The 23,184-nt window shown below is 43.2% G+C and overlaps 1 protein-coding gene across 1 annotated transcript; it reads right to left on the bottom strand.

Annotated features, from left to right (window-relative positions):
• Nucleotides 1-3,805: 3,805 nt before the first annotated feature.
• CLDN2 (claudin 2) lies at nt 3,806-4,571 on the bottom strand. The gene has a single exon (XM_033944287.1). The coding sequence runs from the start codon at nt 4,569-4,571 to the stop codon at nt 3,891-3,893; it is 681 nt and encodes a 226-aa protein (XP_033800178.1). The 3' UTR covers nt 3,806-3,890.
• Between the last annotated feature and the right edge of the window lie 18,613 nt (nt 4,572-23,184).

Raw genomic sequence — 23,184 nt, 5'->3', positions numbered from 1 at the left:
TCCCGAGAGAGGTGGTGGAGAGTAAAACTGTGACTGAGTTCATAGAAGCGTGGGATGAACACAGAGGATCTAGAATCAGAAAATAAGATTAAATATTGAACTAAGGCCAGTACTGGGCAGACTTGCACGGTCTGTGTCTGTATATGGCCGTTTGGTGGAGGTTGGGCTGGGGAGGGCTTCAATGGCTGGGAGGGTGTAGATGGGCTGGAGTAAGTCTTAACAGAGATTTCGGCAGTTGGAACCCAAGCACAGTACTGGGTAAAGCTAAGAAGAAAAAATTAAAAAATTTAAATTGAATCAGGTTGGGCAGACTGGATGGACCTTTCGGGTCTTTATCTGCCGTCATCTACTATGTTACTATGAAATATTTTTTTTCACTCAGAGACTAGTTAAGTTCTGAAGTGCGTTGCGAGAGGTTGTGATAAGAATGGTTAACGTAGCTGGTTTTAAGAAAGATTTGGACAATTTCCTGGAGGAAAAGTCCATAGTCTTTTGCTGAGACAGACATGGGTGAAGCCACTGCTTGCACTTGATTGGTAGCATGGAATGTTGCTATTTGGGATTTTACGGTGGCCTGGATTAGCCACTGTGAAGACAGGCTACTTGGTTAGATGGTCTGACCCAGTAAGGCTATTCTTATGTTCTTATGTTAGGTGCCCAAAATCTGCGTACCACGATAGTATTCTATAATGGCACCTGGGTTGACATTTGGACACCAATATTTAAGTGCTGACACTTACACAATATAAAAGGTAGATGTAAATGTTGGCAACTAGGTACACAACTTTCAGTATTCTATAAGTTAGGCGCCTGTGTGGCACCTGTCCATTCTTTGTCCACATTCATACCCCCTTTGCTGTTATGCACTAAAGCACTTACCTCCACCCCCCTTTTTTTTCACAAAACCACACAACAGGTGGCCTAAGGGATCTTGCCAATCAGAATCTTAGGCCACTCCCAATGCATCCCAGAATGCACTGTGAGAGGGGCCTAAGATTCTGGTCGGCCCAGGTGCCTAAGGCCCCCTCCTACAGGAGGGGCCTTAAGCACCTGGGCCAATCAGGGCCTAAGGCCTCTCCTCAGTGCATCCCACGATACATCAGAAACAAAGAAACATGATGGCAGATAAAGGCCAAATGGCCCATCTAGTCTGCCCATCCGCAGTAACCATTATCTCTTTCTCTCCCACGTGCCTATCCCAGGCCCTTTTGAATTCAGACACATTCTCTGTCTCCACCACTTCTTCTGGGAGATTGTTCAATGCATCTACCACCCTTTCTGTAAAAAAGTATTTCCTTAGATTACTCCGGAGCCTATCACCTCTTAACTTCATCCTATGCCCTCTTATTGCAGAGTTTCCTTTCAAATTAAAGAGACTCGACTCATGAGCATTTACATTACGTAGGTATTTAAACATCTGTTTCATATCTCCCCTTTCCCGCCTTTCCTCCAAAGTATACAGATTGAGATTTTTAAGTCTGTCCCCATATGCCTTATGATGAAGATCACATACCATTTTAGTAGCCTTCTTCTGGACCGACTCCATTCTTTTTATATCTTTTTGAAGGTGTGGTCTCCAGAATTGTACACAATATTCTAAATGAGGTCTCACCAAAGTCTTATATAGGGGCATCAATACCTCTTTTTTCCTACTAGCCATAGCTCTTCCTATGCAACCTAGCATTCTTCTAGCTTTCTTCATCACCTTTTCAACCTGTTTGGCCACCTTAAGATCATCATATACAATCACACCCAAGTCCCGCTCTTCTGTCTTGCACATAAGCTCTTCACTCCCTAATCTGTACTGTTCCCTTGGGTTTTTGTAGCCCAAATGCATGACCTTGCATTTCTTAGCATTAAATTTTAGCTGCTAAATTTCAGACCATTCTTCAAGCTTCGCCAGGTCTTTCTCACTCGCTGTGTGAAGCAGAACTTTCTGACATTTGTCCTGGCCGTATATAAATATATCTTGGAAAGCACATCTAGGCCTATTTACTAAGCAGAAACAGAAGCGTAACATATGGTTTAAACCCGGCAGGGATCTCAAAGTCCCTCCTTGAGGGCCGCAATCCAGTCAGGTTTTCAGGATTTCCCCAAGAATATGCATGAGATCTATGTGCATGCACTGCTTTCAATGCATATTCATTGGGGAAATCCTGAAAACCCGAATGGATCGCGGCCCTCAAGGAGGGACTTTGAGATCCCTGCCGGGTTTAAACCATATGTTACGCTTCTGTTTCTGCTTAGTAAATAGGCCTAGATGTGCTTTCCAAGATATATTTATATACGGCCAGGACAAATGTCAGAAAGTTCTGCTTCACACAGCGAGTGGTGAACGCCTGGAACTCTCTCCCGAAAGAGATGGTGGAGGAAACTACCATTCTAGGATTTAAGGGAAAATTGGATGCACATCTTCTTGCAGGACACATTGAGGGATACGAGTGACTAATGTATGCACCAGGGTACGCCTGGCTGAGCCTCCGCGTGTGCGGATTACCGGACTGGATGGACCCCAGGTCTGATCCGGTGCAGGCATTTCTTATGTTCTTATGTCAACAAGTAAAGCTATTGCTAAAGACTCAGATGTGGTCTTTTCCATGGAGCTCTGCTTCTAGAGCAGAATTAGCATTCACAGAACAAAATTGGAGATACACATTGAGAAATTAAGAAAATATCCATTAATTTTAATTATACAGTTTTCAAGTCCAATTTTCATAACAGTTTTTGACTTAACAGTTTGATTAATTGAAAAACAAACAGAAAACATTGTCTGAACAAACACCCAAGATCCACACCAACATAATATTTCACGGTTTTGAACATTGTAGCACCAAAATTCACAGTTGCTGTTGCCCCTGCCTTTTAAAATTTATATAAATTTATGTGTACATTTTTAATGTCACATTAGGATTTCCCATCATTTTCCTTGGATGAATATATGTACACATAGGGGGGTGGGGGGAGTTTTTCTGGAAATTTCACTAAATGATATGTTTATATTATATTTATGATATAATTGATTATAATATTTGAAAGAAGGTGGGTGGGACGGGATATAATTTTTATGTTTTTAGAATTAAATGAGAATTACAAGTGTTATTGTTGTTACTAATTATATATTCCTGTACGCTTGCTGTAAATTTTCAAAATGAATAAAGAATTTAAAATAAAAAGGATTTCCCGTCTTTCCCACTGTTTTTTCCACCTTCTATGAATAAAATTTGAGTTCTATGCTGACCCACGCTTATTTTCATTAACCAGTGTATTTTGTATCATATTGGGTTTCTGTTAGCACCATGTGCCAGTATACACAATCAATGCAAGTTTTGTAGAAATGTAACCAAGGGTCAGGATGAACTGTAGTTCATTCCAGAGGAAGTACAGAAGTTGAAATTGATAGTTGCTAGGATGAACCTACACCACAGCGGCTGCACTCCACACAGCACGGAGTCTTTGAGCATGCAGGAGACAGGAGTTACGTGTGTAACTTTTCTCTGATAAATTCTTCGCAAACAACAGGTTGAAGCATCCCCAGCATGTGCTATAAAAGGACTATTTTTATTTGAGCAGTAGAATAGAATATACCCAGCTGTGGTAAGTATTGTAATCAGCGATTCCATGTGGAGCCATCTCACAGTTAAAGAAAATTAAGTTTACCTTTGAAGGTCGCACTGGCAGAAAGTTATACAGATAGTTACTGTACAACCTGCCTCCAGCTTGCAACCTTAAGAGACGGGAATAAAAAATACTCTATAAGCATGCTTGATACAGTACGTGCACATGCATAGAGAATTCTAATGTCTAGTAAACTCTGGGTTGTTTCTGTTCAGTTTTTAAAAAGTGCTTTATTCTTCCACATCCGTTGCATTAAGAAGCATACCTCTTTGTGTCTACACGTAGCCAGTCATGTTATACCCATTAGACCCACTTTGATGGATGGAGGGATGCTGACTCTTGCTGGTAACAGTCCTTGCTTGGTAAGGGCTGTAGTAAACTGGTCTCGTCTCTCGTGGTGGACAGGAAGCACAGAGCATAGATCCTCCAATGATGGAGAGCAAAGAAGACACCATGCCCAAGTAGAGAGCTTCTCCCATTTCAAACTTCATGCTCTCTGGAACCAGAGGGTTATAGAACTCTTGTATGGTGACATGGAGGTTCCAGGCAACAGGGATTACACATAACAGTCCTCCCATGATAAAGAAGACACCTCCAGCTATTGCAATCTTGTCCTTTCCTGGAGAGTCCTGGGCAAAAACGGTGCACCTCATTCCAATCACAGAGATCAGGCAGGCCAGAATGGATATGAAACATGATGTGACCATCATGGCCTGAGCAGCCTGGATGTCAGAGGGAAGATCCAGCAGGGAATTATAGATATCACATTGGGTAATGCCAGTGCTCTGTGTGGCACACTCCATCCACAGTCCCTTTTTGTAGTCTACAGCAGTTACAATGTTGCTGCCAACATAGGCGATGCTTTTCCAGTTTGGCAAGAGAGTAGCTATCATGGTGCCCACCACTCCTAGCAGTCCAAAGATATATCCCAATAGCTGAAGACCCATGGACACCATCTTGTGTCGTTCTCAATCTTCAGATTTCTCTTCGGTTGACTATTGCTCTGCTTCTTTCAGTAAATTTTATTTTCTGTCTGTCTGACTCCCTTTTGCTTCTTGTTTACCTGGGCAACAACTGCTTGATCTTCCTTTTTATTTTGCTCGTGTCTCTTTCATTCCTAAAGGAGGGGGATTTATCTACTCAAAAAAAATCCATATATGGTTAAATATTGACTAGTCTATGAAGAAATGCCAATTGGTCTTTGACCTTCATTATCTTTATAAATAATAAAATAAAAAAATAGATGTTTTAAAATACAAAAAAACACCCACGTAGACTGTCAGATTGTGACGCATGGAGATAAATAGTAGAGACAGTCAAGGAAGAGTTTTATCTGCCTTTAATGTATTTCTCAGGAGTGTCCTGAGCCTGATTTATACCCTGTGTGACACACCTCATAGCGCTCCTCCTCACCCACTGTGCCAGAGCCATTGCAAAGGAGACAATGGATTGAAATAATTTTTTGTAGCCCAGTCTCCCTTGTGTCCTGTCTAGTTGCACCACTAGCAAAGGCTTCAGGGCAGCACTGGTTAATATTAATATATAGAGTTGTGCAAGGGGGTGCTGAAAAGTTCTCAGCCCAACCAAGAAAAGAATGACGTGTCTATGGTTCAATCAATGACCTAAAACAATGTCAAAATGGCAAACGCAGAATTTTGTTTCTGCAAATTGGAACGCAATGAAATAAGTTAACATTCTTTTCAGCTACAGTGGCAAAATAACGCTCAGAATTTAGGAAGTTGATTTGGGCTGAGAACTTTTCAGCACCCCCTCATAGAAGCAATTAAAGCTCACAAAGTTATAAGAGATCTGCTCCAGACAACTTACTCTAAATACTATCAATCTGTATTTTCAACTAGTGTGAAACTGCCATATCATCCAGTGCTTTAAAATTCACAGACACCTTCAGAAAAGAAAAAAAACTACTGAAATAATAGCTTTGTTGGGAAGGACAGGATCTAAAATAAAATAAATACATGTTTTAAATAAAATTATCTTTAACTTTTTTTTGTACTTTACATTTTACACAGATGAGAATTTGTTTTTCTCAGGGACAAATATAACAGCCGCATTCCTCATTTGGTCAATTTTTCATTTTCAAGTTACCTGAAAAACTGCATGAAAGGGTTTGGCAAAATGTTTTAGATTGACATATGGAGACAGACAATTTTATATTTTGAATGGTTTTCCTGAACACATTTTAACAAGTTTCTGAAGTAAATTTATATTTTGTAGTAAACTTTGGGTAAGTTCAGTTCCTAAGAACATAAGAATTTGCCGCTGTTGGGTCAGACCAGTGGTCCATCGCGCCCAGAAGTCCGCTCACGAGGCAGCCCCCAGGTCAAACCAGTGCCCTAACCGAGACTAGCCCTGCCTGCATTCGTTCTGGTTCAGTAGGAACATGTCCAACCTTGTCTTGAATCCCTGGAGGGTGTTTTCCCCTATAACAGATTAGAGAGCTGCATGGGAACGGGGACGACGGGAATCCCATGGGACCCACAGGATCCCGTGGGGACACCCCCTAGGGTCGCGGGGATCCCGTGGGGACACTCCCTAGGGTCACGGTGATCCCGTGGGGACGCCCCTTGTGGTCTCGGGGATCCCACGGGGTTCAATACAACTCGTCTGATTTTCCTACCTGCCCTGCAGCGAAGCTTGTCTTCCATTTCCTGCCTGCCCTGCCGCAGCACACATAGCCAATCAGAAGTCTTCCCCGATGTCAGCGCTGACGTCGGAGGGAGGGCTTATGGAAGACTTCCGGTCGGCTATGTGTGCTGCGGCAGGGCAGGTAGGAAATGGAAGATGAGCCTCGCGGCAGGGCAGGTAGGAAAATCAGATGAGCAGTGTTCTCCATATCACCCGTTTGTCCCGCTGCCAGCTCAGCCGGTGAAGAACCCTCCTCTCAAGCACAGGCTCTGCACTTTCACCCTCTTCCCGGCACCTTGGAGCCTGCATTTATCACTTCCCTCTCTCCTCTCACTTTTCCGGCCCTCTCTTTCTCCTCTCACCTCTCCTGCAGTGCTCCAAACTTGCTGTGGGTCGCTGGCAACAATTGTAAACAATCCACTGTCCCTAAATGGCTCTGGGTCACTGAAAACCAGGTATGTTGGGGACATTCTGTGGCTGGAGTGAGCATTTGGCTAGTAAAGGACTGATATTCAAGACTTAACTTGCCAAAGTCAATGGGACTGTGCTTAAAACTCAATCCTTCCTTTATGCCATTCACCATAGGCACTGGATCTGGACAGGGGGTGGGGGAGAGAGGAGAGAGAGAGACAGAAAAGGACCTTGAGGAGGGACTGGAATGCAGACTTGAACCAAAAGGGAGGGGGAAGACAGAGCAGATGCTGGACTAGAGGGGGTAGAGAGGGGAAACACACTGAACTGAGTGAGGAGAGAGAGATGCCAGGCCCTAGGGAGAGGGAGGACAAAGAGAGTGAGACAGACAGAAAGACCTGGAACAAAGGTGGGAGGACTCAATATGTTATCTTTGGGAAATGTATATAGCAAATGTCTTTGTATTGTGTTCAAAAGAAAAGGAAATGCATTTCTGGTTTTATTTCTACAGTGTTGAAGTACTTGCTGACTCTTGCTGTGACTGGTGGGGATCCCCAAGCACCGCCAGCAGAGGACCTCCTCTAGAGACGGCCAGAACTCCCCTCCACCAAGCACAGCAGTCATTGACAGCATCCATGAGGTGCCAGCATCTGTGACTCAGGGACGCTACTGCTGCCTACCAAGCTTGGCAAAAGGGACCCCCGGCCAACTGCAAAGGAAGTCCTCAGTTGACAGCTTGGGGGTTCTCATCAGCTGAGTATTTATTTATATTGTATATTTACATTAGAGGCTCTGATAGAAACCCATTTACAAAGTATGTATTCTTCCCAATTAATATTTTCAAATTAATAAAGTTTCTTTGCTTATTTGTAAATGGGTCTCTACCAGAGCCTTTAATTCAGTAGCATAATTAAATTAAATAACTATTTCTGAAGTTTATAGGGACGGGCGGGGATGGAGGGGATTCCTCGTGAGGACGGGTGGGGACGGAGGGGATTCCTCGCGGGGATGGGTGGGGACAGAGGAATTTCTCACGGGGACGGGTGGGGACGGAGGGATTCCTTGTGGGGACGGGTGGGGACAGGTGGGATTTTGGTGGGGACGGGTGGGGACGGGTGGTATTTCTGTCCCCACGCAACTCTCTATAACAGATTCCGGCAGAGCATTCCAGTTCTCTACCACTCTCTGGGTGAAGAAGACCTTCCTTACGTTTGTACGGAATCTATCCCCTTTTAATTTTAAAGAGTGCCCTCTCGTTCTCTCTACCTTGGAGAGGTGAACAACCTGTCTTTATCTATTAAGTCTATTCCCTTCATTATCTTGAATGTTTCAATCATGTCCCCTCTCAGTCTCCTCTTTTCAAGGGAGAATAGGCCCAGCTTCTCTAGTCTCTCATTGTACGGCAACTCCTTCAACCCCTTAACCATTTTAGTTGCTCTTCTCTGGACCCTTTCGAGTAGTACCATGTCCTTCTTCATTTACGGTGACCAGTGCTGGACGCATTATTCCAGGTGAGGGCGTACCATGGCCCGGTACAGCGTCATGATAACCTTCTCCGATCTGTTCGTGATCCCCTTCTTAAACATTCCCAGCATTCTGTTTGCCCTTTTCGTCGCTGTCGCGCATTGCGCGGACGGCTTCATCAACTTGTCGACCAGTACTCCCAAGTCTCTTTTCTGGGGAGTCTCTCCAAGTACTGCCCCGGATATCTTGTATTTGTGTATGGGATTTTTGATACCGACATGCATTACCTTACACTTATCCACGTTGAACCTCATTTGCCATGTTGCTGCCCATTTCTCGAGCGTTGTTATGTCGCGTTAACAAAGCAGTGATAAAAACCATTGTGTTGATAAGAGAAAAGGATCAACAAGTCTGCAGGGGATGTCAAAAAACACAAAACAAGAGAAAACTACAGAGCAGATGTACAAAATGCAGGCATGTTACTCAGTCAATAAGTTGCGTGATACAAATCTACCTTTTCTATGGTCCAAGTTTTGATTAAAACATCTTCCTCAGGGGTCTCTGGTTGTCTTTTTGAAAAATCAAAGTGAAAAACAATGAATATGCAGGAAAATTGTGGTCTGTGTTCAACGACACAAAAAAGTGATGACTATGGTGAGAGTCGTCTGTAGCTTGCATTCCAGCTGACATAAATTTGCTACTTGAGTTGATCACCACTTTTATCTTGCATATACAGTATATGATCCACTGTTTTTAGTTGTCACACCCTGGAATCTTGAGCCCAATTACAGTATGAATCATGACAAAACTTGATTGCAGGAATCTCAGGTAAAGCACACTGTTTAGATTCCCCTTTATTAAAGGAACTTTTATTTATTCTTTCAATTTTCTATACCAGGGGTGCCCACACTTTTTTGGCTTGCAATCTACTTTTAAAGTAACCAAGTCAAAATGATCTACCAACAATAAAATTTTTAAAATACACATAGCACACAGAGAAAATGTTAATTATAATTTATATTTGGGGTTCTTTCAAAGAGGTCAAGGCAGATGGCTTTAAAATATGCAATGTCACCTCAGTAACAACTATGGGCTCCTTTTATGAAGGTGCTCTAGTGGTTTTAGCACACATACCGGATTAGCACATGCTATAGCGTGCGCTAGCTGAAAATCTACCGCCTGCTCAAAAGGAGGCGGAAGCAGCTAGTGCGTGCGGCATTTTAGTGCGTTAAGGCCCTAGCGCGGCTTTGTAAAAGGAGCTCAATACAAAAATAGACAAATATACCCCCTTTTACTAAACTGCAATAGCGGTTTTTAGCGCAGGGGGCTGCGCTGAATGCCCTGCACTGCTCCCAATGCTCAGAGGCTCCCTGCGCTAAAAAAGCTATTGTGGTTTAGAAAAAGGGGGCCATAGTGCAAAATATAGACAGCAGAAACAAATTCTCAAAACAGACACATTTTGATCACTAAATTGAAAATAAAATCATTTTTCCTACCTTTGTTGTCTGATGATTTCATGAGTCTCTGGTTGCACTTCCTTCTGACTGTGCATCCTTTCTTTCTTTCTGTCTGTCTTTCTTTCTCTCTCCCTGCCCCCTTTCTTTCTTTCTTTCTTTCTGTCTTTCTTTCTCTCTCCCTACCCCTCTTTCTTTCTGTCTGTCTGTCTTTCTTTCTCTCTCCCTGCCCCCTTACTTTCTTTCACTCTCCCTGCCCCCCCCAAGCCACTGTCACCAATTGCTCCATGCTTCCCCAAAGCCGCAAAAGCCAGGCCCATGCAGCCACTGCACAAGCGCCGGACTCACAAGCCTTCCTCCCCCCCACCCACAGACATCAATTGTGACGTCTGAGAGGAAGTGGCCCAGAACTTCCTCTCTGATGTCAGAATTGATGTCGGGGGGCAAGGCTTGTGGGCCTGGCGCTTGTGCACTGGCTGTATGCACCTGGCTTTTGCAGCATCGGGGAAGCAGGGAGAACACAAAGGCAATGCGAGTCTATCGCAGAGCCCGGGATGGGCTCCGCAATCGACTCGCGTTGCCCATGTGATCTACTGGTCGATTGCGATCAACCTTTTGGGCACCCCTGTTCTATACATTTCTCTCAAGGGAGCTCAGAATAGTGTACATGAATTTATTCAGGTACTCAAGCATTGTTCCCTGTCTGTCTCAGTGGGCTCACAATCTGGGGCAATAAGTCAAAAAAGTGTAGTGTGGGCCTGAACCCACAACCCCAGGGTGATGAGAATGCATCCCCAAGCACTGTGCCACACTCTCCCCTAGCAGCTTATAAACAGCATTTTCGTTACACAAAAACAAACATGCAGGCACTGTTGTCAGTGGCCGCCTTAAAAGCGGCTGCCGACCACGTGTCAATAATGTGATGGTGCCGTTTAGAGAATAATTTCTGTAACGTCTCTTTCAGAACATAAGCTTTTCCATACTGGGACAGACCAAAAGTCCATCAAGCCCAGTTTCCTGTTTCCAACAGTGGTCAATCCAGGTCACAAATACCTGATAAGATCCCAAAAGAGTAAAACAGATTTTATGCTGCTTATCTTAGAAATGAGCAGTAGATTTTCCCATGTCAATCTTAATAACAGCTTATGAACTTTTCTTTTAGGAAGTTAGCCAAACCTTTTTTTACACCCTGCTAAGCTAACTCCTTTACCACATTCCTTGGCAATGAATTCCAGAGTTTAATTACACATTATCCCCCAGATTCTCTAACCAGTGCTCATTTTGGTGGCCACCTTAAAAGCAGCCACCAATCGCATGTCAATCGTGACAGCACCAGTTAGAGAATCAAGCCTGTGAAAGCACCAGTAAAAGAATCACACCTGACTGCAGAGCAGTCCCGGTAAAAGAGGGAGGAACTATGCCTAGTACCTGCTCAGAAAAGCAATCGCTAGGCACAGCTTCTCCCCTCATCCCTCCTGTCAAAATTTAATAAGCTTTCCTCTGCCTGCTGCTGGTCTCTCTGCCAGCTGAGTTGATGCTATAGAGGAATCCCCAATCAGCTGAGCCAGCAGAATTTTCTGAAGCCACGGGCTTTGTGGCTTCCCCTGTGCTCAGCTGTTTGGGGCTTTCCCTGCCGGCTCATCACAGCTGAGCCGGCAGAGGAAGCCCCGAGGCTGGCAGCTTTGGGAAGTCCTGCCAACTCAGATGATCGGGGATTCCCTTGCGATCAGCTCAGCCAGCAGGGAAAGTGGCAGGCAGAAGACACCCTCCCCCCCCCTCAACTGGCAGGAAGGATGCCCATTCTCTCCTGCTTGAAAACATCCCCGACACCACCACACACTCGAAATTGGCAGGAAGAATGCCCATTCTTTCCTGTCTGAACGCCCCCCCCCTCCCCCAACACCTTTACTAGAAGACTGGCAAAAAGGAAGCCTATTCCCTTCTGCCGGCAGGCCCACCTCTTCAAAATGGTGGACCTTCCTCTTCACAGTGCACCCTCAGATGCATTGGGAGGGCTTAAGGTCCTGATTGGCCCAAACACCTAAGGCCCCTTCCCATAGGAGTAAAAATATAAAAATTTTAAAATGCATGGGAGTAATATTTAACTCAGGGCATGATAAGCAACTTGTAAGCTGCTTTCTGACACAGGCTGAAGTAACCCTAGGTATTTAGTGCTGAGAATGAGTGGGTCCCAACATTGAATATCTAGATATGTGTGCTGATCCAGAAATTAACCAGTCACCAGCCGATATTTAGACTGGTACCTAGTTAACTTGACACATAAAGAACAGCCTTTTTTTTCTGACTTAACTTTATGCCCCCCTAGATCGACCCTAACTTAGATGGATAGGGAATGTCCATTTAGTGAAAATATTTAGCGGCCCTACCCGTATCAGCAGTGCTTAACTGGGCTGGAATTTCTCTTGCCCGATGAAACCCTCTTTGGAATATGAACTCCATGGCATTTAAATATGGGAACTATAGAATGTGTGGTGTGCTTTTGTTTTCCATCTTTTGTGAGGCATCGCTCTCTAATGTTGCTGTAAGCATTAGTAGCTAACCCAATTTTCTGGTATTTTGAACGCTAAGCGGACACTTACTCACTTGCATTGCACAAGGCTTTTTCTTATAGTGAAACATTATATGAGGAGGTTTTTTTATGCCAATGACTTAAATGTACCCCGGTTAGCTCCACTCATTTACAACCTGAGTTATTGGGTTTGGTGGAGGGGGGATCTGAGGCTTTTTCCTACCTCAAGATAATTTTCAGAGTGAAAGCGTTTTGAGGTGCTTGTAGAGGGTTGTCCACTTTTGGTTTCGATATCCAGTGCTTACAGCAATAATAAGTATCCTCTTTACGGTTCCTTTGGTTTTTCATGTTTTATATGGTTACTGTGCTGTGAACCAGATCGAGAGTGTAGTTGGATAGAACTATAGAATCCACACAAAATAAAACATTCAACTATTTTCCCCAATACATAAGAAAGCTGTGGCTTTCATATTAGTAACTTTGAAAATTATACTTCCTAGACACAGAAATGAGCTAAACATCAAGTCACAAACCCAAACCGCGGAAGCCATTTTAAGCGCAGGTCGGCGCACACTAATGCTCTGCGTTGCTCCCGACGCTCATAGAGTTTCTATGAGCATCGGGAGCAGCGCAGAGCATTCAGCGTGCGCACTGCCTGTGCTAAAAACCACTTCCGCAGTTTTGTAAAAGGGGGAGGGGAGGAATGAAAATGGCAAAAAGGTAAAAGACAGAACAGTTTTTCCAAATCTAAAGTGCATGGCTTTCGTCTTAAACTGAAATAACAAATTAGAAGTAATTAATGTTACTATGTGATGACAGCTGAGCTGGGACAGGAGAGGCGAGGAGAAACAACTGTGCCCTTGCCCTGACAAGAACCTCAAGAGAGTGAGAATTCTGACAGATGCCTCTTAAGATAGGGCTAGTGACATCTGCTTGGATTCTCATAAGCTGCAGAATACTCACTAGGAAGAAATGAGGAAAAAACTTCACACAAAAATATTAAGGGCAATATGAAATGTAAGAATATGTGAACAACACATTGTTCAACATCCTTAATTTCTACAATTCCTAAGATGTACAACACTGTGTCCAATACGTTCAGAACTTTGATCACCTAAAATGCTTTGTATTAGATCAGTGGTTCTCAACCCTGTCCCGAGGACCCACCAGCCAGCATGAGAGAGATTTGCATATAAAGGAAGTGACCTGTATGCAAATCTCTCATGCATATTCATTAGGGATATCTTGAAAATCCGACTGGCTGGGGGGTCCTCGGGACAGGGTTGAGAACCACTGCATTAGATCATATAGATGTGAATCAACCTGGTGGGAACAGGAAGCTAAGGCTCCTGCAGCAGGAACATCGTTGGATTTTCCAAATGAACTCAGTACAACCTTATGGTTTGAATGCTTCCATTGATTGGATACACTTTTACTAGTATTTTTTCTAAGTGCCAATACAATGTTAGAGTAGGGGTGTCAAAGTCCCTCCTCGAGGGTCGCAATCCAGTCGGGTTTTCAGGATTTCCCCAATGAATATGCATGAGATCAATTTGCATACACTGTTTTCATTGTATGCTAATAGATCTCATGCATATTCATTAGGGAAATCCTGAAAACCCGACTGGATTGCGGCCCTCAAGGAGGGACTTTGACACCCCTGGTTTAGAGCAACTGGCCCTTTAATTTGCCCAGAGTGAGCCGGTCACATGACAGGTATGATGTGACCGGCGTTTCATTATGATTTTAAAAGACGCTGGAGCGCCATTTTTTCTTTACTCTGCAAGACTATCAGCGTCATTACACTGATACACTGAAGGTATTGGAAGTGTTCTGCATTATTTATTAAGATATGGATACTGTTTTTGTTAATGTTTTTCATGGTTTTCATTTTTCATACTTCGATGTTTTGATTTCTGTCCTTTTAGAGCCCTGATGAAATGATTGTGTAATCATGAAACGTTGGCCTTCGTCGGCTATTTTTGTGAGGGCAGCCTTTTAATGCTTGCATCCTGCCGTGAAGTTTTCATGCTGATTTTGAAGTTTAAGTTAACTGATGCTTGCATTTTTTTGAATTATAATTATATTTATCTATCTTAAGCTTGAGTCACTGTAACGGGCTTTTTTTTTGCCTATGATAGAGTGTTGGAGGGGAGCTAATGAGCTATTTAGGCTCCCTTTCATAGCACCAGGGCAGTGATTGCCCTGCAGCTTCTGAGGCATTTTCCCAACAAGTGAATATATACCTAATTGAACTAATCACATAGAACAGAAGAAGGGTTTATGCTATGAGCTTTTTTTCCCAGCGCTTACACTGGAGATTATGGAATTGTGGTTTCAAAAGGAACTAGTACACGGTCCCTGTTGATTTTGTCAAACTAAGTAAAAAGAGCTCTTTCATATGTTTTTCCACATTATTCATGTTTTGGATATTTTGCTATGACTATAAGAAAACCTTGGGTGCAATGATTTAATCTTGAGCCTAAAGTTGAGACTAGGAACACTTTTGCTGTCTCTGGGTCTCTGAGCACACAAATATTTTTTTGTTTTCTATGTACTAATTCCTTTTGATACATCTTAGGTATTGTAGAAATTAAAGGTGTTGAACACTGTGTTTTTCGCATATTCTTACATGGAGTCTCATAAGGCCAGATGCTATAAATGGCCTTAACCGCACTTAACTTCTGCGTTGTTATCAATCACTAGTCACCCTTTATAAAATCATGCCTAGTGGCGCCTAAGCAGACTTAAGCATTGCTAGGCATCTTTGAGGTAGGCACCTGTACATTAGACCTAATTTACTGGTACCTATCTTGAACTCCTAGCAATGCCTAAATATACCTCACCTATTCACCTAACCACACCTACTTTTCAGATCAGCATGGCTAGGCATCAGAGGATGCCTTGGCTTAGACACCATGCAGATATCCACTTGTAACCCTAATTATCAATTAAAATATTTTTTTAATGGGTTTTATCAGTGTAGTCAATTACCATGACATTTAATCAACTTTTTAAAAAATTATGTGTGGATTTTAGATAGGCATCCTTGATTAGGGCACTTAGTGGCACTAATGTATTTGCCATTTATAGAATCTGGACTGTACTAGGTGCCAGTGTAGTAAGGGGAGGGGGGGGGCAGACCGCCCTGGGCACTGTCTTGGTGGGGGCGCCGGCACCTTTCCTCCTCTCCACTCCAACTCCTTCCCTGTCCCTCTCCTCCATCACTCACGCCAGCCTCAGCCCTCCCTCTAAAGCAGGGGTTTCAAAGTCCCTCCTTGAGGGCCGCACTCCAGTGGGGTTGTCAGGATTTCAGCAATGAATATGCATGAGATCTATGTGCATGCACTGCTTTCAATGCATATTCATTGGGGAAATCCTGAAAGCCCGACTGGATTGCAGCCCTCAAGGAGGGACTTTGAGATCCCTACTCTAAAGTCACTTCCTAGTTGCGGGACCAGGACGTGACATCAGAAGGAGAGCCAAGGCCAGCACAAGCAGCAGGTTGGTGATGCTGCTCACACTGGTGAAGTTAAAGAGGTATGGGGGAAGGGAAGGGGTGCATGGTGTACAGCGGGGGAAGGGAAGGGGTGCATGGTGTACAGCAGGGGAAGGGAAGGAGCAGGGGGGGTGGAGAAGAGGGCAGAGGGCGCCACAGCCCTGGGCACCTCCCACCTTCAACAGTGGCACCAAATGGATGGATTCAGGAAATATATTATGACATTCTTGAGGGAACCACAGGTTCTAGCTCAGGAGTGGGCAACTCCGATTCTCGAGGGCTGGAATCCAGTCGGGTTTTCAGGATTTCCCCAATAAATATGTATGAGATCTATTTGCATGCACTGCTTTCAATGCATATTCATTGGGGAAATCCTGAAAGCCCGACTGGATTCCGGCCCTTGAGGACCAGAGTTGCTCACCCCTGTTCTAGCCCTTATCTGAAGAGTGTAATTATATTGGTTGGGCTACATGAAATAAGAAGAGATATAAATATATATGCACCTTCTTCCTATAATAGAAACATAATGGCAGATAAAGGCCAAATGGCCCATCCAGTCTACCCATCCACAGTAACCATTATCTCTTTCTTTCTTTAGGAGATCCCACCTGCTTATCCCAGGCTTTCTTGAATTCAGACACAGTCTCTGTTTCCACCGCCTCTTCTGGGAGACTGTTCCATGCATCTACCACCCTTTCTGAAAAAAAGTATTTCTTCAGATTACTTTTGAGCCTATCACCTCTTAACTTCATCCTATGCTCACTTCCCAGCAGAAAAGCAACAGGAGTCCTATTCTGAAAAATAATTTTCCTGTGAGCATACAACAGAATTTTGGTACAGTCCTATATATATTCAAAACAAACCCAGCTTGAGGAGGGAATTTAACAAAGGCAAAGAGTAAGCACACAGAATACAATCACAGAGCAGCCAGAGTAACAGAAAGAGTGCTTACAAAAATTATGTAGTAGCTCTCTGAGGAAGTACAAATGTAATGTGCTTCAGACACCAGAGACTAACAAATGCTGTAATTTGTAAATCCAATCTTTCTAAAATGGAGGGGGCTAAATGAATGCAAATAGGAAAACACATTTTTAAAAGGCAAATTTGGTGGCATCAGAGACAGGCCTTGTCACTCAAGATATTTGTAATGACTTGAAATTATAAATATCTTAAGATCAATTTTTTTAAGCACTAACATATTCAGTGTTCAATATTTTATTTATTTTTTTAAAAGATTTGTTTAACCACCTATAACTAGGCGGTTTTACAAAAAACAATCATATAAAATAAGAAACATACAGCATATATTATACAAATAACAGGTCCTTCATATCAGCCATATGACAGCGAATCAATACAAAAACATTCATAATCCAGGGGGAAAAAAATATTGAAATGCTTCTACAAATAATGTAGTTTTCAGAAGTTTCTTAAACTTCTGAAAATCTACAAGAGCTCTTAGTGGTCCCCAGTGTTACTCCTATGAAAGAGATAGCGGAGGACCTAGTATTCTCATAGCGCACTGCTGAGAAACCTGTCAGCGACAATCGTACTGGCCCTTCAGATCGCAATGCTCTGAGTGGCCTATAAAGTGGCCTATAAAGTGGCATTGTGCATAAAGGGGTAAATTCTAGAATACATTATGTGTGCTCCCACTTGCTGATACATGTTTTATATAACTTTTATAGATTACATTGGACCTCTAGTGCAGGCGGATATGCTGAAACATGGCCCATGTCAGGTCCTTTCTTCATTTTAAGTATTATGTACATGTTTTTTCAATAAATACTGTTTTGTGTATTAACCTTGTTGTTTTGGGTTTTTTGGTCATCTCTGCTTCCCTTTTTTTCTTCAAATTAATTAATAATTGTGGACTTAGATACTATAGCTGAAGTATTTGTTCCATCCAATTCAGTATTATGAGAGCATTAATAACACTGAGTGTTAAGTTTCAGTTACACATGTGATTATATGCTTGCTAATCTCTCGGGTATATCCCACAGATCAAAGTTATGATGATTGTAGGTAGCATGTGTTTTGATCATTTGGAGAAGAAACACTAGATGGTGCTGTTGTATAAGGCCACTTCCTCATTCTTGTGTAGTTGGTCCTATTCCAGCCAGGCTAGGGGATTTTTGACTGCCTACAGGGCTAGGTCCTTACTCTGCTGACTCTTCCCTGTTGCATTGTCTGCAGCTCCCTTCTGCTTCCTGCCCGAAATTCCAAGCGTATGCTGGGTTCCAGGGCCAAATTCCTTCCACAGGCCTCTGGGTATTTCATACTATGGTCTCCTAATCTCAGACAAACAAGAGGGGGAAATAATTTTGCCTCAAAAATAGCACAGCAACACAGCAAAGGGAGGCAAATGAGATGTCAGAAAATCAACCAGTTACTTTATTGTGTAAATAATAAAAAGTCATGTAAAGATGATAAAGTCTATAGCATAATGTCCTTCTTGATAAGGGATAAAACTTAGTCTAGGACCATGTAGACTGTCCTATGGGAGGGAACTTAAGCGTCTGGCGCCTAAGGGCCCTTGCCAGTGCATCCGACGATGCACCAGCAAGGGGCAGGTCCGCCAGTCTTGAGAAGACAGACCAATGATTTAAGATAAGGGGGGCTCAGGGGGGGGGCTGAGGTAGTCTTCAAGTGTGGAGAGGGGCTGGGGGTGTTGGGGTCCGTTGGGGGTATGCCCGCGATGTACGGGGGTGGGGGTTCCAGCAGGAGGGACTCAGCATCCCTCCTGCCGGTGATGTATGGGGGGCTGGGGGGGTTCCAGCAGGAGGGAATGGGCATCCCTCCTGCTGGCGACATATCAGGGGATTCCAGCAGGAGGAACTGGGCATCTCTCCTGCCAGCGATGTTCAATAGGGGTGGGAGGGTTCTGGCAGGAGGGACTGGGCATCTCTCTTGCTGGTAGTCTTCGCTGGGGTGAAGATGGGTTGCCACTAAATTTATCACGGCAGGGAGATCCCTTGCTGCGATAAGCTCAGCGGCAGCCTGATTCTCTAACCAGCGCCTGTGACATGGATGTCAGTTAGAGAATCAGGTTCTTAGGTGGGCTTAGGCGTGATTCTCTATAGGACACCTGTGTACGATTCTCAAAAGCTGCTTAGGCAGCTTCTGAGATTGGGGATCCTATACAAAATCTGAAACTTAGGGCTCCTTTTATCAAGGTGTGATAGGCGGTTAACGCGCGGAATACCGCCCGTTCAACCGCCTGCCGTGCTAGTCGCTAACGCCTCCATTGACGAGGCATTGGTTTTTTGGCTTGCCGCGGGGGTTAGTGCATGATGAAATGTCTGGATTGCTAACCCCCATAGCGCACCTTGATAAAAGGAGCCCTTAGTGTCTCCTAAATAGAAGGCAGTAAAGTGCTCTCATGTTAACTTTCTGTAGGTACCATGCACTCATAGGAACATCAGCGCATGACTTGCAAATAACAAAAAAGAAAAATCCCTAAAAAGATCCCACAATAAATCTAGGCCTCAAAGCCTTCCTTTTCAAAGACACTTTTGGTACCTAAATTATGACACTTACACTAGAAACTAATTCTTTAAACGTTTTTGCTTTTCCTCTTTCTTCGCATCTCCTTTCTTCTTCTTCTATTCCTCTCTTTTCCCATTCTCACGTTACCCACCCTCCTGGTTTGTTCCTTTCCCCTTCTTTTTATTGTAATATTATGTAAACTCATGATCATTTTTCCCTTCTGTGTCAAGTATGTCTGTCCATGTCTTCCCTTATTTTATATTTTTGTAAAAATTTGTATGGAAACTGCTTAGGCTTCAATAAGCTGTATATCAAATACAATAAACTTGAAATGTTAAGCCCAGAGTTTACCACCCTTTTACTAAAGGGCCCCAGATTCCTTCAATATCAATTCTTATTTCCAATATTAAACCTTATCATATATAAGCATAGAGGAGCATTTTAGATATGACATCTAAATCCAGGTTTAGATGTTTTACAGAAAATATCCAAAATTCCAATAGGGAAAATGACCATTTTCAAAACAGGAAAAGTCCATAGTCTGTTATTGAGAAAGACATGGGGGAAGCCTCTGCTTGCCCTGGATTGGTAGCATGGAATATTGCTACTCCTTGGGTTTGGCCAGGTACTAGTACCTGGATTGGCCACCATGAGAACGGGCTACTGGGCTTGATGGACCATTGGTCTGACCCAGTAAAGCCATTCTTATGTTATCTTTTTGTTTCAAAAATGGCCATTTCCTACATGTGTTTGTCCTCAGTGTGTTTATCTTTTTAAACCATTAAAAAATAAAAAGGCCAAATGAGAAATGTTTCAAGTTTATAAAAAAAAAATTTTAAACCTCTTAATCAGGTTTCTGAGCGGTGTACAATATAAAATTAATATAAAAACAGGTTAAAATTAGGGATACTAAACAATACCAAACTTTATTAGTGAAACCCATAATAAGACATATGGACTAACTTCAAACAATAGGAAAAAAGGGAAGAACTACAATCGTGAAAGAGATAGCACAACAAAAAAAGGGAAAGAACAATAGATTAGGATAAAAAGAGATGAAACTTGTTGTTCAAAGGCATCCTGGACCAAAAATGTTTTTAATTTTGATTTGAATTGTTTCACAGCACAAATGATTGGGCAGTGAGTTCCAGAGAGAAGGGGCAGTGACAGCAAAATTATTGGAACGCAACATATTAATTAATTAATTTTAATGATGGTATGACAAGAAGATTTTGTGACATTGAACGAAGCGTTTTTGAAGGATTATAACAGCTATTGGAACGTAGGAGGGGGCCAGCATTTTTAGTAGACTGACCACACAGACATCCCAGCAAAGCAGTGGGACACCTAGGGGGCACTGCAATGAACTTCACATAAAATGTCCCAGGTACACATCTCACCATAACACCCTATGGTGAGCCCTACAAAACTCACCCAAATGTAAGAACATAAGAAATGCCTCCGCTGGGTCAGACCTGAGGTCCATTGTGCCCAGCAGTCCACTCACGCGGTGGCCCAACATGTCCAGGCCCTGTGCAGTAATTTTCTATTTATACCCTTCTAGCCCCTTTTCCAGCAGGAAATTTTCCAATCCTTTCTTGAACCCCAGTACCGTACTCTGCCCTATTACGTCCTCTGGAAGCGCATTTCAGGTGTCCACCACACACTGGGTAAAGAAGAACTTCCTAGCATTTGTTTTGAATCTGTCCCCTTTCAGTTTTTCCGAATGCCCTCTTGTTCTTTTATTTTTCGAAAGTTTTGAAGAATCTTTCCCTCTCTACTCTCTCTCTGCCCTTCATTATCTTGTGAGTCTCTATCATATCCCTTCTAAGTCTCCTCTTCAGGGAATAGAGACCCAGTTTCTCCAATCTCTCCGCATATGAAAGGTTTTCCATCCCTTTTATCAGACGTGTCGCTCTCCTCTGAACCCTCTCGAGTAACGCCATATCCTTCTTAAGGTACGGCGACCAATATTGGACACAGTATTCCAGGTGCGGACGCACCATCGCCCGATACAACGGTAGGATAACTTCTTTCGTTCTGGTTGTAATACCCTTCTTGATTATACCTAGCATTCTATTCGCTCTCTTAGCGGCCGCTGCACACTGTGCCGTCGGCTTCATTGTCATGTCCACCATTACCCCCAAGTCCCTTTCTTGGGTACTCTCATTCAATAACATCCCTCCCATCGTATAATTGTACCTCGGGTTTCTGCTACCCACATGCAATACTTTACATTTCTCATTGTTGAACTTCATCTGCCATCTCATCGCCCATTCCCCTAGTTTGTTCAAGTCCCTTTGCAATTCTTCGCAGTCCTCTTTAGTTCGAGCTACACTAAATAGTTTGGTGTCGTCTGCAAATTTTATTATCTCCCACTTCGTCCCTGTTTCTAGATCATTTATGAATATATTAAATAACAGCGGCCCGAGCACCGAGCCCTCCTCCAGTCCGAGTAGTGGCCCTTCACCCCTACCCTCTGTTTTCTACCCGCCAACCAGTTTCTGATCCATCTATGTAGGTTTCCTTCCACCCCATGGTTCTTAAGTTTCCGGAGTAGATGTTCATGAGGCACCTTGTCAAAGGTTTTTTGGAAATCTAAGTATATGACGTCTATTGGGTCTCCTCTATCCATCTGTTTGCTAATTCCTTCGAAGAAGTGCAATAAGTTAGTTAGGCACGATCTCCCCCTGCAGAAGCCATGTTGGCTGGTTATCAGAAGTTCGTTTCTTTCAAAATGGTCATTGATGTTTTCTTTTATCAGTGCTTCTGCCATTTTCCCCGGAACCAAGGTCAAACTCACTGGTCTGTAGTTTCCCGGGTCCCCTCTTGATCCCTTTTTAAAGATGGGTATGACGTTGGCTATCTTCCAATCCTCTGGGATCACACTTGTTTTCAGGGATAGGTTGCAAATTTGCTGCAGTAGTTCTGTTATCTCCTCCTTTAATTCCTTCAGAACCCTTGGATAGATTCCGTCTGGTCCCGGGGATTTGTCAGTTTTTAGTTTTTCTATCTGCCTGCGCACATCTTCAAGGCTCACTTCCATGGATGTTAATTTTTCTGCTTTATTTCCATTGAAGAATTGGTCAGGTTCTGGTTGTGTCTTCGTTTGTAAATACAGACGAAAAGAACATGTTAAGTCTTTCTCCTCCTTCACCACTCCCTTCCTGTATACCTCCCCAATTGTCCTTATATGTCAGTACAGTAGGTTTTTGATGGGGTTTGGAAGGCTCAAACTTTCCTCCACAAGCGTACTAATTGGATATGAGCCTTGGTCACCTTCTCTGCAGTCCACTTCATGACTACCAGGCTACTTATAGACCTTCTTGCTGCTCTAATAGGACTGACCAATGCATCTGAAGCTGTCATACAGACTGATATACACTGTTTCATTCACATCTTTGGGTGGGTGGAAGAGGGTCAGTAACAACTGGGGGAGTAAAGGGAGTATGCCTTTATGCCTCCAGTAATTATCTGGTCAGTTTGGCCATCTTTTTGGCTCGTATTCATTATTGAAAAAGGTCTAGCCTCAATCATTCTAATTTTGCCCTGGACATTTTCTGCAATGTTCCATAATTGCAGAAAAATGTCCATATCATAAGCTCACTCTAATCCTACCCAAAACACACCCTTGAGATTTAGATGAACTGCAGACAAACAGCACAGAAAACTGTCAAAAAAATATGTTTCACAAATGGCAATTTGGATGTTTTAGCAACGAGCCTGCGTCTTTCTCTTCCTATTTCAACCCAGTTGAGGACACACAAACAGTATACAACATTCCAGGCTTGTTAGCTTGATTAAAGTAAATATAAACTGGCCTTCCCTTACCTAGCTGTCCCTTATCATGATTACAAAGCGTCAGTTTCACTGGGGAGAATCCATTGAAGTGGTAAAATGTCTGTGGATCATATTAGATATATATTAACTGAGGAAAGAGGTGACTCTGTGTCCCATGCTTCTGTCAGGATTGTGCGGAGGTGGTCAACCAAGCAGAGTGTGCTGCCAGCACCTTCCAGTTGCAAAGGTGTCATTTTCTTAAAGTGTCAAGAAGAGCCATTTGTGGGAGCCAAAGT

The sequence above is a fragment of the Geotrypetes seraphini genome, chromosome 5 (genome assembly GCF_902459505.1).
Source record: "Geotrypetes seraphini chromosome 5, aGeoSer1.1, whole genome shotgun sequence".
Classification (NCBI taxonomy): Eukaryota; Metazoa; Chordata; class Amphibia; order Gymnophiona; family Dermophiidae; genus Geotrypetes; species Geotrypetes seraphini.
Note: the sequence above shows the minus strand (reverse complement) of the source record. Positions and strands in the feature narration are given on the sequence as shown.